Source organism: Somniosus microcephalus, chromosome 23, assembly GCF_052327205.1.
Source record: "Somniosus microcephalus isolate GS21.2 chromosome 23, FLI_Smic_1.0, whole genome shotgun sequence".
Classification (NCBI taxonomy): Eukaryota; Metazoa; Chordata; class Chondrichthyes; order Squaliformes; family Somniosidae; genus Somniosus; species Somniosus microcephalus.
This window is the reverse complement of record NC_141009.1, coordinates 19,496,863-19,512,567: the sequence shown is the minus strand read 5'-3', so window position 1 is coordinate 19,512,567 and position 15,705 is coordinate 19,496,863. Positions and strand designations below refer to the sequence as shown.

Genomic DNA, 15,705 nt, shown 5'->3' with positions numbered 1-15,705 from the left:
TAGCGCTCACCACGGACGCCTCCGACCACGCGGTCGGCGCCGTGTACGAGCAGTGGGTCGACGGCGCCTGGCAACCATTTGCCTTCTTCAGCCGCCAACTACGCCCCCCGGAGGTCAAGTACAGCACCTTCGACCGCGAGCTCCTCGCGCTGTACCTGGCGGTCCGCCATTTTCGGTTTTTGCTGGAGGGCCACCCCTTCACTGCGTTTGTCGACCACAAACCCCTGACATTCGCAATGGCAAAGACAACCGACCCCTGGTCCGCCAGGCAGCAGCGCCAGCTCGCGGCAGTGTCCGAGTTCACCACGGACATCCAACACGTCTCCGGCCGAGACAACGTGGTAGCCGACTGCCTCTCCCGCCCCGCCATCCACGCCGCAAACCTGGCAGTCGACTACGCTCAACTCGCAGCAGACCAGCTCACGGACCCTGATCTGCTCTCCGCACCTACCAACCTACCAGGGCTACGCCTGGCCGACGTTGCCTGCGGCCCGACCGCAGTCACGGTCAAGTGCGACATATCCCTATCTCAACCTCGGCCCGTCGTCCCAGCGTCCTGGCGCCGCCGGGTATTCGAGATTCTCCACAACCTCTCCCACCCCGGCGCCCGCGCATCCATCAAATTGGTAGCCAACCGCTTTGTCTGGCGCGGCCTTCGCAAGGATGTGCGTACTTGGGCCAACTCCTGCCTAGCCTGCCAACGGGCCAAGGTGCAGCAACACACGAAAGCACCCCTCGAGGAGTTCACCGTCCCTTCACGTAGATTCGACCACATCCACGTGGACATCGTCGGGCCCCTGCCGCTGTCGCAAGGCCACACGCACTTGCTGACGATCGTCGACCGCACCACGCGCTGGCCCGAGGCAATTCCACTGACCTCTACCACCACCGCCGACATCGCCAGAGCCTTCGTCAGCACCTGGGTCGCATGGTTCGGCGTCCCCTCCGACATGACGTCGGACAGAGGTCCGCAATTTACCTCTGAACTCTGGACCGCCATCGCACGCAATCTCGGGGTGACCATTCACCGCACCACAGCGTACCACCCCCAAGCCAACGGACTGTGTGAGCGGTTCCACAGATCCTTGAAGGCATCTCTTCGAGCCAGCCTCCAGGACGGCGCCTGGACCGACCGACTCCCGTGGGTCCTCCTCGGCCTGCGCTCCGCGGTTAAAGAAGACCTCCACGCATCGGCAGCAGAGCTCGTGTACGGCCAGCCGCTGCACGTACCCGGCGAGTTCCTGCCCACCGCCACGACACCCTGGTCAGCCGACCAGCAACGCCACGACTTCGCCTCACCGGCGCTACAGTTCGCCCCGGTGCCCATTGCCCGGCACGGCGAATCCACCTCACACGTCCCGCTAAGCCTGCACCAGGCACGGTTCGTTTTCGTCCGGCACGATGCCCACCGCGGACCCCTTCAACCCCCGTACGACGGGCCCTACAAAGTGCTACAGGCTGGGGACAAATTTTTCGACCTACAAGTGGGCGACAGGACTGAAAAAGTGTCGGTGGACCGACTCAAGCCAGCACACTCGGAGCCCGGTGAGCAGGTCCCAGTAGCTCGTCCACCGCCACGCGGCCGACCTGCCCTCAAGCCAGTACACCCGGCTGCTCCACGCCCGGCCGTTCCACGTCCACCGGCGTCCTACAAGAGCCGCTCCGGCCGGCCCATCAGACCGCCGCACCGTCTCATCCACACCTCCTAAGCGGATTCTGGGGGGAGCTGTGTGGCGGATCGCCACCTAAACGGGCGCAATCCACTTTTCCGTCCGTGGACAATAAATCGGGCACCTTGCCTTTAAGAAGCATGCTGCCTTTAAGGCATGACAAAGGAGCGGGCGTCGCCCTCAGTGTGTACTCAAAAGCGCGGGTGTCGCCCTCAGCCCTTTTTCGGGTTTAGCAGAGAGAGGAGCTGGGGCAGCCATCTCTCAAGAGAATGTAATAAAAGCCATGTGTTCCTCAGATCGGTTCGGCCTCCATTCGTGTTCCGCGGCAGCCGCAACACTACAGTGATATTAACATCCGCTGTGGATTATGAGTGAGATTTCACGTTCAAACAGTTAACTCAAGCTTGAAACCCATCACTAACCTGCAATCGTAGTGGCACGTAATTAGAATGCTCTCTAAAAGATCCATCAGGGTTTTGACAGCTGTAAATGAGCCAACTGATTGTATTGCACATTGATTGTTCATTCAGTGTCAGGTACTCACTGACTTGTGCAAACACCCTTAATACAAAGGCTGTTAACCTGGAAATAAATGAACATGCACTGTTATTATTTTGGTGAATGTAAAATATAAATGTTTCATCCACTCCTGGCAGACCTCAGCAAGGTACAGTACCACACCAGGTGATACTATCACCATACAGGACCAGTGGAATTCCTTTTCTATTACTATGCTCAGAGATTTACAAGTTATATGCTTTGCAGTGTTGTAGAAATGAAAGTTTCCCATTAAAAGTAGGATACAGGCTACCAGACACATTCCTTATGTAAGTCTGAGATATTGTCACATGTCTTAAAGTACGATAGGCATAGATACGGGTGTGACAATATATTTGCACATTAATGAGTTCACTGTTTCGGCAGTAAGCTAATTAATATCCCACACAGACCACAACTTGTGGCCAATGCAGCTACTAAATTTAAATATCGTACTGAGCCATTGTTCCAAATTCACAGCTCCGTAGGAAAATAGCAACAAATATAAAACTAAAATGCCATTACATATCAGTTATCATTGATTATTCTGCCTCTTTCCTCTCTCCCTTTACCATGATTCTTGATTCTCCCTTCTTTTGATATCAGTCCCCATCTCAGTTTCTCCTCTCCTTGTATTTTCACTGCTCTCCATTGACTTTTCTTTTGATCCTTTCCACTGCCATTTTACTCCACCCCCGTCTTGCCAAACCCTTAAGACTTCTCAGTCCCAAGTCCAACAGCAGTGCAGAACATAATTACAAAGACAGTGTGATCTGCATGCATCAATGGCCATTGTGAAACGAATCAACCACCCTTTTGTGGTCTTAAATTAGAACAGTTTTCTCGTATATTATATCAACATCCTCTTCTGGACGTACCTTGCTATAGAACTTCATAATGTTACCCAGGGTGGGCAAGATCCTTAACAAAGCTCCAAACCTGGATATTTCACTACATTAAAACCACTATACAAATGACACTTACATCATAGTATTTTTACATCTACTGTACATTGTTTTATTGACCTTTTGAGTGGCTTTTCTGATATAAACCACCAATTGAAAACTTTAATTTTGACTAGATATTTTTCAACCACCAAACCTTAAAAGGCCAATTAACCTCTGTAAAATATATCATACTGCTGTTCATCTAAATTATTCTCAAAATTAAACTAAATATTCAGATAACCAGAAATCAGCAAAGGAGCAGGATCCACAAATATGGAATTTCAATTTGATTTGGCAGAATAAATGGAAGTGCACTGTACAATTGAAAGTGAAAGAAATGCCCTTGAACAATAAGAAGATTTTAAACTGCGACACGGTTTTCATTTTTATCTGGCTCACATTATGCTTTTTCAAACAGTAATTAAAACACCATCCTGACAATTAATATTATCAAAACATCAATCCTCTCTTTTGGGGAAAACTGGGATTTTACTTCGCACAGCTTACCAAGTGCTGGCCTCTCGATCCTTCCACATGCTGTATGAATGAGCCTCTCTGGTTTGGAAAGACATAATACTCGTAATGCCTATACAAAATCAAAAATTGAAGTACAAAGATTAATATAAAAATAAAATAAGAGATGTACAACAAATAAATATGCTCTATCATTCATGTGTCCTGAACCCGCGACCTCTACCACCTAGAAGGACAAGGGCAGCAGGCGCATGGGAACACCATCACCTCCAAGTTCCCCTCCAAGTCACACACCATCATCCTGACTTGGAAATATATGGCCGATCCTTCATCGTTGCTGGGTCAAAATCCTGGAACTCCCTCCCGACCAGCATTGTGAGAGAACCTTCACCACATGGACTGCAGCGGTTCAAGAAGGCGACTCACCACCACCTTCTCAAGGGATGGGCAATAAATGCTGGCCTTGCCAATGACACCCGCAGCCCATGAACGAATAAAAAAAATTCCCTTATTTGTGTATGAACCTAAGCAATCGTTATGTGTGATTTAGTAACTTTACCTTATTTAACATATCCCCCCACAGAAAAATATAAAGGACCTACAATATTGATGTGATAAATTGCAGATAGTTTCTCCGTAAACCTGCAGTAATGATGGATAAGCATCAATACCCTTCTATCAACATCACATCGCAGAACCTCAGCATCACCAAATGTGGGGATCAAAACTGGTTCCAAGTAAGGATGAATGAAAGCCATAAATAACCAAAGTATAGTGCTTAACTTCCTACTTTATTGGCCTAGGAATACTTCAAAGAACACAATTTTCTTTCCCTATAGTTACCTCACATTGCTTGTGAACCTATAGTAAATGGTCATTGACTACCTCAAGTCCATTTCTTGTTCTACTACTTTTAATGAATGCTCATGTACAAAATATGCTTGGTGTTAAATTGCTTGGGATGTTTCTCTAGGCTCTGGATACTTGCAAATTATCATTGCTGTTGAGTTGCTTGCCCATATGCATAACACAGTACTTCTCTACATTCAATAACATTTGCCATTTATGAGCCCATTCACTTAACTTAACTTGCAGCCTATTAATCTCCTTATTGCCAACCTCTGCATACATTTTTATATCATCTGCAAATTAGTAATACAATTGATGTCCTCCTCAAGGCCAGGAAGAAAAATAATGAACAGTAAAGAACCCAAAACAGAGTCCTGGGGAATTCCATTCATCACCCAATCTGAATTCCTGTTAATAAACACTAAAAAAAAAATTCCTATTTGTAAAACTGTCAGTTATAGATGAAGATATTACATACCTTCTCTCATTTTTTTCTTCATTTTCAGCTGAATAATGATGTTGTTTGGTCCCATCACATTCCAACTATTGGTTTTCTCCAAGTAGTTATAGATGAAGTAAACTGGTGCAACAATCATTAGCTCAGATTCAGCAGAGCCTCTCGGTAGATTAATTAGCTTGTGAACTCCCTCAGGATCTAAAGCTATGGACATCGCTTCACCGATTATATCACCTGCCAGAATCCAACACAGAATACTTCAGCATAACTGACAACTACTATGACAAAAAGAAATACTGGAAATGAACAGCAGGTCAGTGAGCTTCTGCAAGAGAAAGAGAAATTAACGTTGCAAGTATAACCCTTTATGAGCTCTGATGAAGGGCTACACACAAAACAATTTATATTTCTCTTTCAGATACTAGTCCCCACAGCTTACACCGGGCGCGTTCGTGCGAACACGATTTGCCCGTTATAAGCGACGGCCAGTATAACGTGGTAGCGCTATATACCCGAACAAAGCTCCTTACTGCCAGACCCTAGATCTGACCAAGGGCCTCGAGCTCCACAGCGCCAACATGATGAAAGTGATTATTTAACGTCATGCAAACTGCTAAATTGTTTTGTTTGTGTACTATAGATGCCTTTGATCCAGAGGTCAAGACAACAATTCACGTCACTCTGTTGTTGATGACCCTGAAACCTTGTGTAATTCACAAGAATGTAACAAGAATGTTGTAGCTCAAAATCAGAGACTTGAAAGCTGCCGCATCTGGGAACCCAGCAGAATTTACAGCAGGAGTCTGCCAGAATGGCAGTGTAAATTCAGGGCCATGATCTCTACATAATCTGATCTGGGAAAGTATGATTAGGTGTGAAATGCAACAGGAAAACTATTCAATGGACATTAAAGTTTATTTCCACAGCTCTCTTCATAGACGTTTCATATCAGGATAAACAAAATTGATATCAGATATTACTGAAAACATCAATCACTCCAGTAAACTATCCTCAAGCAGTAGGAGGGTAGTTCCTTAGTGTATTGTGGTTATTGGAGCCACAGATTTTGGTAGAGCTGGGTGTTGGCATTCATTTAGAAGCTGATCCCATTACACCTGACGATGTCTTCATTTAGATGGTGAAACACAGTTCTGGACAGACAATTCAACTGAATCGAATCTGTATTCCCAGAAGCCTGTGAGTGTGTGGATTTAACCCATTGTGAGACAAATTTACCCTAATTGCATCGCCTTAACATAAATTAATCCTAAATCCCTTTTAGGCCAATAGTCAAACATCTTGAAATATGAGGCTAATATGATTCATGAGATTTAGCAGCCTTCAAAGGCTGGAAACCATCTTCTTTCGTTGAGGTTATTAGACGTTGTTTCACCCGAGGAAGAAATAGCAGTGCTTCAGAGCAGTGTTGATGTGTACTGCATCATGGTGTATCCACCAAATGTAATCCCTTGGTGTTTCAAACTGGCCACCGGTGCAGTGTGAGCTGAGGATAGTAACTTCTTCTTCTTCTTAGGCAGTCCCTCGGAACCGAGGATGACTTGCTTCCACATTAAAAATGAGTTCGCAGGTGACTGATGAGTCCAATGCGGGACCTGTAGTGTATGTACTTTGCAGAAGGAACTATATTCTGCAGCCCCTGTATATAAGCCTGTGTAGTAACTTTGCATAGTTAGTTCCAGTTTGTCTCCACTCAGTAAAGACCTGTTATAACCAACTCCTGCAGTCCGTGTCTCAATTACACACGGACATAATACTGGCGACGAGCAGATCCGAACTTACCTACAGTCTGCACCACCTCATGGGGATCCATCCCTGAAGCGAAGTTGTCAGAGGTCGAGGCCAGAAGGAAGAAAGAAAAAAAAATAAAACAATCAGAAGAAACGGGCGTCGACCATGGGCAACCGCCTCTGATTCATCGGAGTGAAAGATTTGCAGGAGAGGCTGTCGAGAGCGGGGCTTGGTTATCCTGTCGATGGTGTTCCAGCTAATCGGGCTGGTGGCAGGTAGTACACTGATCCTTCCTGGGCTGCGGCGGGCTAGAGCTCGATCGGGTGGCTTTTCAACGGGGCTGAGCAGCGTTGTTGGGAAGAGGAGAGAGAGAGAGAGGGTGGAGCACACAGGGCGCGGCCGGTGCTACGAAGCCGGGCAGCGTACAGACCCGAGAAGAGGGAGGAAAGTGTCCCGCAGGGTTGCTCCGACGACGGGGAAATAAAAGAAATTAGAAGCGCAGAAAGCCGTGAGGAGCTGCAGTTTGCCACGGGAACCGGGGAGAGCGGCGTTAGCAGCAGCGCGGGGGGAAGTGCGCGAAGACCATAGGGCGTCGCCATCAAGGCATAAAACGCCAGCAACAGCGCTAGCAGCAGTGGAGAAGACGGAAAGTGCGGGAGGCGCCATTTTGTTAAATTGGGGAAGAAGGCAAAGCGCGGGAGGCGCCATCTTAGATTTCCAAGACTGGCAATATCACTGCCTTCGATAATGCAATAGAAGACTGGACCACGTATGTGGAAAGAGTCGAAGTATATTGCGAGGCAAACGAAGTAGCCGATGAGAAATAGGCATCGGTACTACTAAACTTAATGGGCGCAAGAACGTACGGCCTATTGCGGAACCTGATTACTCCAGCCAAACCGATGGCGAAGAGTTTTAACGAAATTGTTGATATCCTACAGGAACACCTAAATCCTACACCGCTGCTGACAGCAGAAAGATTTAAATTCCACAGGAGAAATCAGCATAAAGATGAGAGCAATGCTGGTTACCTTACGGAACTACGCAAGTTATCAAAGCACTGCCAGTTCGGAGCAGGACTGGCAGATACCCTACGGGACAAATTTGTCTGTGGACTCCTGAGTGAAGGAACCCAGAAGAGGTTACTCTCAGAGAAAGAGCTGACGCTAGATAAGGCTTTCAGTGTGGCAGTATCGTACGAAGCAGCAGCAAGGGGAGCTGCGGAAATACAGCAAAAGCCACAGGAATACGGCACCCATGAAATGACACGGGGATTTGAAAAATGTTATCGCTGCGGCAGAACAACCCATGACCAGAAGGACTGCTGGTCCAAGGACAAAATATGCAGGCAATGCGGAAAGATGGGACACATTGCACGAGTTTGTAGGTCTGAGAAGAAGACTAACGACAACAAAATGGCTACTAAGGAACAGTACAGGAAAGTACAAAAGATGACGGACAGTAGTTCCGAAGACCAGATGAGCGATAGTGAATCCGGGAACAAGAGACTAAGCTGTCTCAAACTTCACAACGTAATCGCAAAAGAGGATCACCGAACCATTTGGGTCACCCTCACGATAGCAGGGTCCCAAGTCAAAATGGAATTGGATACAGGATCAGCCCTGATCGTCATGAATCAACGAGACTACGAGCGGCTATTCTCACACATACCCTTGAAAGAGACATCTATTGTCTTGAAGACGTATACGGGGCAAAAAGTATACCCCAGAGGGAAAATAAGGGTGCCTGTCGAATACAACGGCAAGGAAATACAGAAATTGTATCTGTACATACTGCAAGATGGTGGATCACCATTATTGGGACGTGAATGGATCAGAAAGATAAGTTTAGACTGGCACTCCATTCAGGCACTGACAGTGGCTGGTAAAAAGGATGACGACGTCACACCTGGACGATTGTCAAAAATCTTAGCTAACGCCAAAGAGGTATTTCAACAAGAACTGGGAACTCTTAAAGGCATAACCGCCTCGATAAAAATAGAAGAGAATGCAATTCCCAAGTTTTTCAAAGCAAGACCGGTACCATATGCAATTCGCCCAGCCGTCGAGGCAGAGCTGGAGAATCTGGAGAATGCAGGCGTGTTATCTAAGGTAGACTGGAGCGAGTGGGCGACACCCATTGTTCCTGTCATGAAGAAAACGTTAAACAATAAGTCTGAGGAGCCAAGGAAGGTTCGCATCTGTGGGGACTTCAAGGTGACGGTGAACCCAGTCCTTCACACAGTACAATATCCTCTCCTGAGGATAGAAGATATTTTCGCCTCACTATCTGGAGGGAAGCGTTTTACAAAAATTGACCTAGCACAAGCATATTTGCAGATGGAGGTTGAAGAATCCTCTAGGAAGTATCTCACGATAAACACTCACAAAGGTCTTTACCAGTATAATCGACTGGTATTCGGAGTAGCATCAGCTCCGGCGATATGGCAAAGAGCGATGGAACAAGTCCTGCAAGGGATTCCGGGGACTCAGTGTTACTTGGACGACATCCTAGTGACAGGTGAAGATGACAGTGAACACCTTGCCAACCTAGAGCAGGTGCTCACTAGACTAAGAGAACATGGGCTACGAGCCAATCGCCCCAAGTGCGAGTTTTTTAAGAAACAGATATCGTATTGTGGCCACGTGATTGATGAAGAGGGGTTACATAAGTCCCCTGACAAAATTGAAGCGGTAGTTAAGGCTCCAGCGCCTGAAAATGTGTCGCAACTGAGGTCATTCCTCGGATTGGTGAATTACTACCACAAGTTTTTGCCGAATTTGTCCACAATTCTGCACCCACTGAACGTCCTACTACAAACTGGAGTAGCATGGAAATGGAGCGATGAATGTAAGCGGGCCTTTCAGAAGAGTAAAGACCTAATCACTTCAAGCGAAGTATTGGCTCACTACAACCCATCACTACCGATAAGACTGGCGTGTGATGCGTCTCCCTACGGCATTGGCGCGGTACTGTCACATAAATTCCTTGATGGTTCAGAGAGGCCGATAGCTTTTGCGTCACGCTCGTTAACTTCAGCTGAGCGTAACTACGCCCAGATTGACAGAGAGGCCCTCAGCCTGGTGTGGGGGGTGAAGTAGTTCAATCACTACCTGCACGGTCAGAAATTTACTCTACTAACTGATCATCAACCTCGTTTCCATTTTCAACCCTCAGAAGGGCATCCCGATAATGACAGCACAACGGCTACAGAGGTGGTCCCTTTTCCTAGGGGCACACCAATATGACATCGAGTACAAAGGAACTAAACAGCATGAGAATGCTGATGGATTGTCGCGCCTACCGTTGCCGACGGTGGAAGAAGCACCTGCAGTGGATCCAGTGGAGATATTCCACTCGACCATAGTCGAATGTCTACCTGTGATGAATGCAAACATAGAAAAGGAAACACGAAATGACCCGACACTCTCCTGGGTCTATGATTTAACGGTGAAGGGATGGCCAGCACATGGCGAACCACTGTTGCCAGCATTCTCGCCGAGAAGAGAACAGCTGTCAGTGTGCAGAGGAACCTTGATGTGTGGATCCAGAGTAGTAATTCCACCCAAATTGAAGGATAGAGTGTTCAATGAGCTTCATGAGGGTCATCTGGGAGGGGTAAAAATGAAGAACTTAGCCAGAGCGTTTGTGTGGTGGCCGGGAACCGATAGAGAAATCGAAGAGATGACCAAGAGCTGTACAGGATGCCAGAAGGTCCAAAATTCCCCACCACAAGCCCCTCTACATCCATGGGAGTGGCCCTCATCTCCATGGCAAAGGGTGCACATTGATTTTGCTGGTCCATTTATGGACTCGATGTTTTTAATTGCAGTGGATGCACATTCAAAGTGGCCAGAGGTAATAAAAATGTCCTCAACCACCACAGAAAAAACTATCACAGTCTTACGAACCATATTCGCCAGAAATGGGCTGCCTGAACAGATTTGCTCCGACAATGGACCACAGTTTGTGTCTGAAGAGTTCCGGAGGTTCTTAAAGAACAATGGTGTTAAGCATTACACATCCGCCCCATATCATCCAGCCACCAATGGATTGGCTGAGAGGTTCGTTCAAACATTCAAGAAGGCTATCAAGGCAATGTGTAATGAAGACATACCCCTACAACACAAGGTGGATAACTTCTTGTTTGCCTACCGGAATGCGACACATGCGGTTACCAACCAAACTCCAGCCATGATGTTCTTCAATCGAAGACTACGATGCCGCTTGGATTTGGTTAAGCCAAACATCAGAAGAGATGTGGAGAACAGGCAGTTTCAGAATATGAATGAAAGGCCGACCAGGAGTTTTAAGATAGGTCAACCAGTTTTGGCCCGGGACTACCGCACAGAGAAATGGCAGCCAGGAACGATCTGTACACGGCAAGGACCTCTAATGTATACCGTGGACGTTGGAGAGAGCATTGTAAGACGCCATGCTGACCAGATTCTAGAGTCACTGGAAAACGTCAATTCCACACCACGATCCGATACACCTGGTGATGAAACCGAAGTACCAATTGCATCTACCTCAGAATCGGGAATATTGGAAGCAGACGAACCCAACAACGACGTTGATTCCGAATCAACTCTGCCAGAAGAACCTGATACCCCAAAGAGGCGTTATCCAGACAGAATCAGGAAGCCTCCTCAAAGACTGAACTTATAATTGCTTAACTTCAGCTAATGTATATGACAACTGTAATTGTAAATATGTTACTCAATTATTAATCGAATGTTATGTACTGTTTAGCTAAAAGGGGAGGAATTGTAGTGTATGTACTTTGCAGAAGGAACTATATTCTGCAGCCCCTGTATATAAGCCTGTGTAGTAACTTTGCATAGTTAGTTCCAGTTTGTCTCCACTCAGTAAAGACCTGTTATAACCAACTCCTGCAGTCCGTGTCTCAATTACACACGGACATAATAGGACCTACAGTCTCTGTCACAGGTGGGGCAGACGGTGGTTGAAGGGGTGGGTGGGTGGGGTGCTTGGGTTGACGTGCGCTCCTTGCGTTGCCTGCGCTTGGCTTCCGCTTGCTCCCGGCGAAGAGACTCGAGGTGTTCGGTACCTTCCCGGATGCTTTTCCTCCACTTTGTGCGGTCTTGGGTCAGGGATTCCCAGGTGTCGGTGGGGATGTTACACTTTTTCAAGGAGGCTTTGAATGTGTCCTTGAAGCGTTTCCTCTGCCCACCTGGGGCTCTCTTGCCATGCCGGAGCTGAGGATAGTAACACTATACCATAGACTGACAATGGAAACATTATTGCAAACATCATGACCCAGAAATTCGGGTCGGGGGCTTCCCGCGGGTGTAAGCCCCCAACCTGCACTTACCTTGCGCGCCGGCCGTTGAGCTGTGGCCCTCAGTGGAATTCCGATCCGGGGCCTGGTCCAGCTGCCAGCGCGCAGTGCTTGCGTATCCCAGGGGCGCAGTTAGTTCGATGCGTCCCCTGGGATCACGTGGGCGATGGGGAGCCGACCGGAGCAGGGAATGCTCCATTCATAAGATTGACAGGAAGTCCTTTCAAAAGTTATAAATACTACGGCCCCAAAACAGCACTAAATCTTCAAATAATTTTTTTTTAAATCACATTTTTAAAATAAACTATAAATTACATGAAATAACTATTTTAAACAATAATTTAAATTTTTGAAAAAAATAACTTTATTTTCTAACGGGGCTAAAAATAAACTTACCTTGCTTTAAAGTATTTAAAAATAATAAACCTGTGGAAAAAATGATTTAATTTTACGCCTTACGCCTGCTTTTCACATGTCTAACTTCTGGAGACATACCCTCCCGGGAAAACCTGCAAAAAAAGACGACGTTCGGTGCGCACGAGCAGCCTCTCCTGCGCACGTGTTCGACCTCTGAACCCCTTCGTTCAGGGGAACGGAAGTGCCGGTTTCCCGCGCATGCGCAGTGCATGCAGGAAACTGGCACTTCCATTGGGCTTACGGGTGAGTATCCCGTGCGTACTCACCCGTGGAGACCCGAATTTCTGGGCCATGCATGTTTTTCTCTTTGCTTGTCAATTTTTCTCCTCCTCCCTTTTTCTCTGATGGTGCTGACTCCTTTCTGCAGTATAGTTCACAGGTGTCAACACAACCTTCCACCGCTCCGCCCTCCAGTATTTTACCCATTATTCATGTGTGAACAATGACAATGAATCATAGCAGCTAATTACTTGCAGGGGGGAGGAATATAGGATCATAGGAACAGGAGTAGGCCATTCAGCCCCTCCAGCCTGTTCTGCCATTCAATGAGATCATGGCTGATCTGTAACTTAACTCCATCCACCTGTCCTTGGCTCCATATCCCTTTTTACCCTTGGCTAGCATAAATCTATCGATCTCAGATTTAAAGTTATTAATTGAGCTAGTATCTACTGCCTTTTGTGGGAGAGAGTTCTGCACTTCAACCAGCCTTTGCATGAAGAAGTGTTTCCTAACTTCTCTCCTGAATGGCCTGACTCTGATTTTAAGGTTTGTCCCCCTGTCCTAGTCTCCCCCACCAGCGGAAACAGTATCTCTCTAACTACCCGACCAAGTCTTTTCAAAATCCTAAAAACCTCAATCAAATCATCCCTTAACCTTCTATAATCCAGGGAATATAAGCTTAGTTTATGTAATCTGTCCTCATAATCTAACCCTTGTAGCCCTGGTAACATTCTGATGAATCTGCGCTGCACTCCTTTCAAGGCCAATATATCCTTTCTGAGGTGCAGTGCCCAGAACTGTACACAGTGCTCCAGATGTGGTCTAACCAGGGCTTTGTATAGCTTCCTCCCCTTCATATTCTAGCTCTCTACTTATAAAGGCTAATATTCCATTCGTCTTTTTTGTACCTGACTACTACATTTCACTGATCTGTGTACATGGACCCCCAAATCTCTTTGGACCTCTACTGTTCCTAGCTTTTCACTGTACTGTATATTGGGCCAGTAATTCCTGTCCCAACGCGTGAGTACGGACGGGGTACTCACGCATGGGCCCGGAGGAATTGCCGGTTTTCAGCATGCACAGCGCATGCGGGGAAAACCGGCATTTCCTCTCCTCTGACCCAAGGGGTTAAGAGGCAGAACGCGTGCGAGGTTTCAGGTAGCGCGTGCGCGCTGAACTTCCCTTTTTTTTGAAGAGTTGCCCGTGGGGAAAAGACTCCGGTTTTTACGTGTGAAAAAAGCAGCCGTAAGTACTTACTTTTAACAGGTAAGTGGTCTATTAAGTAAAATTAGAAAATTTTTCCACAGGTTCATTATTTTTGAAGACTTTACAGTAAGGTAAGTGTATTTTTAGCCCTGATTTTTTATATAATAATTTTTTTCAAAATTTAAAATTATTGTTTAAAATAGTTTTTTACAGTTATTTATAGTGTGATTTTTTTTAAATTTTCTTTCAAGTTTAAGTAGTGTTTTGGGGCCAGGAGTTTTCATGAGTTTGACAGTTCTTACTATCAAACTCATAAATGAACTTTTGCAACCTCCCATTGGTTGCCCAGTGCTCACGTGATCCCAGCCGGCTCATCACACTAAGTACGCCGCTGGGTCACGCACGCACAGCGCGGCAGGACCTGAAGTGGGCCAGTGACAGGAAATGCAATGCGGGCCAGGATTGAAATGTCAGCGCGCCGGGTAAGTGCACATCGGGGGCTTGCACGCGCGGCAAGCCCCCGAACCTAATTTCTGGGCCAATATATACCTGGATCTATCCGTTTTTGGTCCAAAATGGATGACCTCACAACTACCTGTGTGGAAATCCATCTGCCACTGTTTTGCCCACTCATTTAATCTATCAATGTCTCTTTGTAATTTTATGCGCCCGTCTATATTACTTACTATGCCACCAATCTTTGTGTCATCGGCAAATTTGAATATACAGCTGCCTGTTGTGTTATCTAAATCATTAATAAATATAGTGAATAGTTGAGGTCCCAGCACAGATCCTTGTGGGACACCACTAATCACTTCCTGCCAATTCGAGTACATATCCATTCGCCCTACTCTCTGTCTTCTACTGCCTAACTAATCTCCTAACCAGGTCAATAATTTACCATCAATTCAATGAGGGAGGTGGCATGTCCTGTCCTCATCTAACATCCACATGTGTGTAGCAATCAGGAGTGTGAAACCTAACCAATCTTCCTCTCCCTGTCCCAGACTGCTGAGGCCATCTGCAGCACCGATATCATCCCTCAGCTGACTTCAATGAAAATTAACACAGACTGGCGATTAAACTTGGGACCTGCCGAAACTCATTGAACCATCAGGGGAGCTCACATGTCATTCTATAACAGCAAAGCTCTTTAACATTACAATTCCACGACCATTCAAACAGCAGCAATACTACCTTGCACAGTCAACACATTCTTCGGTTTTACGTTTGGGAGAATATTTAATGGTGTTTTCACTGAAATGTCAATCCTTCTCACCATTCTGCCTAAAGGAAAATGGAAAATCAAACTTTGGTTAGAACAGTTCTCTAAACAAAGCCTTCAATTAAACATTAGGTCGGAAACTTAATGCAAAACATACCCAAGACATTGGCTGGATCCAACACGTAGGGAAAATTTTTTTCTTTCCTAATACCTTCTGGCTGCAGAATAAAACAGAAGTTAACAATGAAAAAGAAAAATGAAAGTGCAAAAAGCACTGTGTTTCAATGTTCCCTTTAATTTTTTTTTGGGTGTGCGGCCCCTTTAAGGGACTGCGCACATGCGCAGTTTTTCCTAATTAAAAGCCAGTGAGCCGGCTGCGCGGGAGCTGCAGAACGCAGCGTGACCATGCAGCCGCGTAGCTTAAAGGGAACATTGGTGAGTTTATAGAATCAAGGTATATACAGGTGTATTTAATATGGAACAACAACAACAACTTGCATTTATATAGGAACAGAGTGATGGCAAAGCAGTGCCTCACTGAGCGGTTCAGGTGATACCATAAACCATGAGTGATGCTCAAGGGATTTACATAATTTTAACTCTGATTTCGGCAGCTATTTTTGTGGTGTTCATGAAGATTATTTTAT

At 46.4% G+C, this 15,705-nt stretch overlaps 1 protein-coding gene across 2 annotated transcripts in view; it reads right to left on the bottom strand.

Annotated features, from left to right (window-relative positions):
• Positions 1-15,705, bottom strand: part of c5 (complement component 5) — a 122,492-nt gene that overhangs the window by 40,469 nt on the left and 66,318 nt on the right. For both annotated transcript variants that reach the window (XM_085965559.1, XM_085965558.1), the window contains exons 22-26: positions 15,216-15,276; positions 15,031-15,120; positions 4,956-5,168; positions 3,662-3,740; positions 2,093-2,252 (exon numbers count right to left, since the gene is read on the bottom strand). In XM_085965559.1, coding sequence (XP_085821685.1) covers positions 2,093-2,252; positions 3,662-3,740; positions 4,956-5,168; positions 15,031-15,120; positions 15,216-15,276 — 603 coding nt within the window. The remainder of the gene's footprint in view (positions 1-2,092; positions 2,253-3,661; positions 3,741-4,955; positions 5,169-15,030; positions 15,121-15,215; positions 15,277-15,705) is intronic.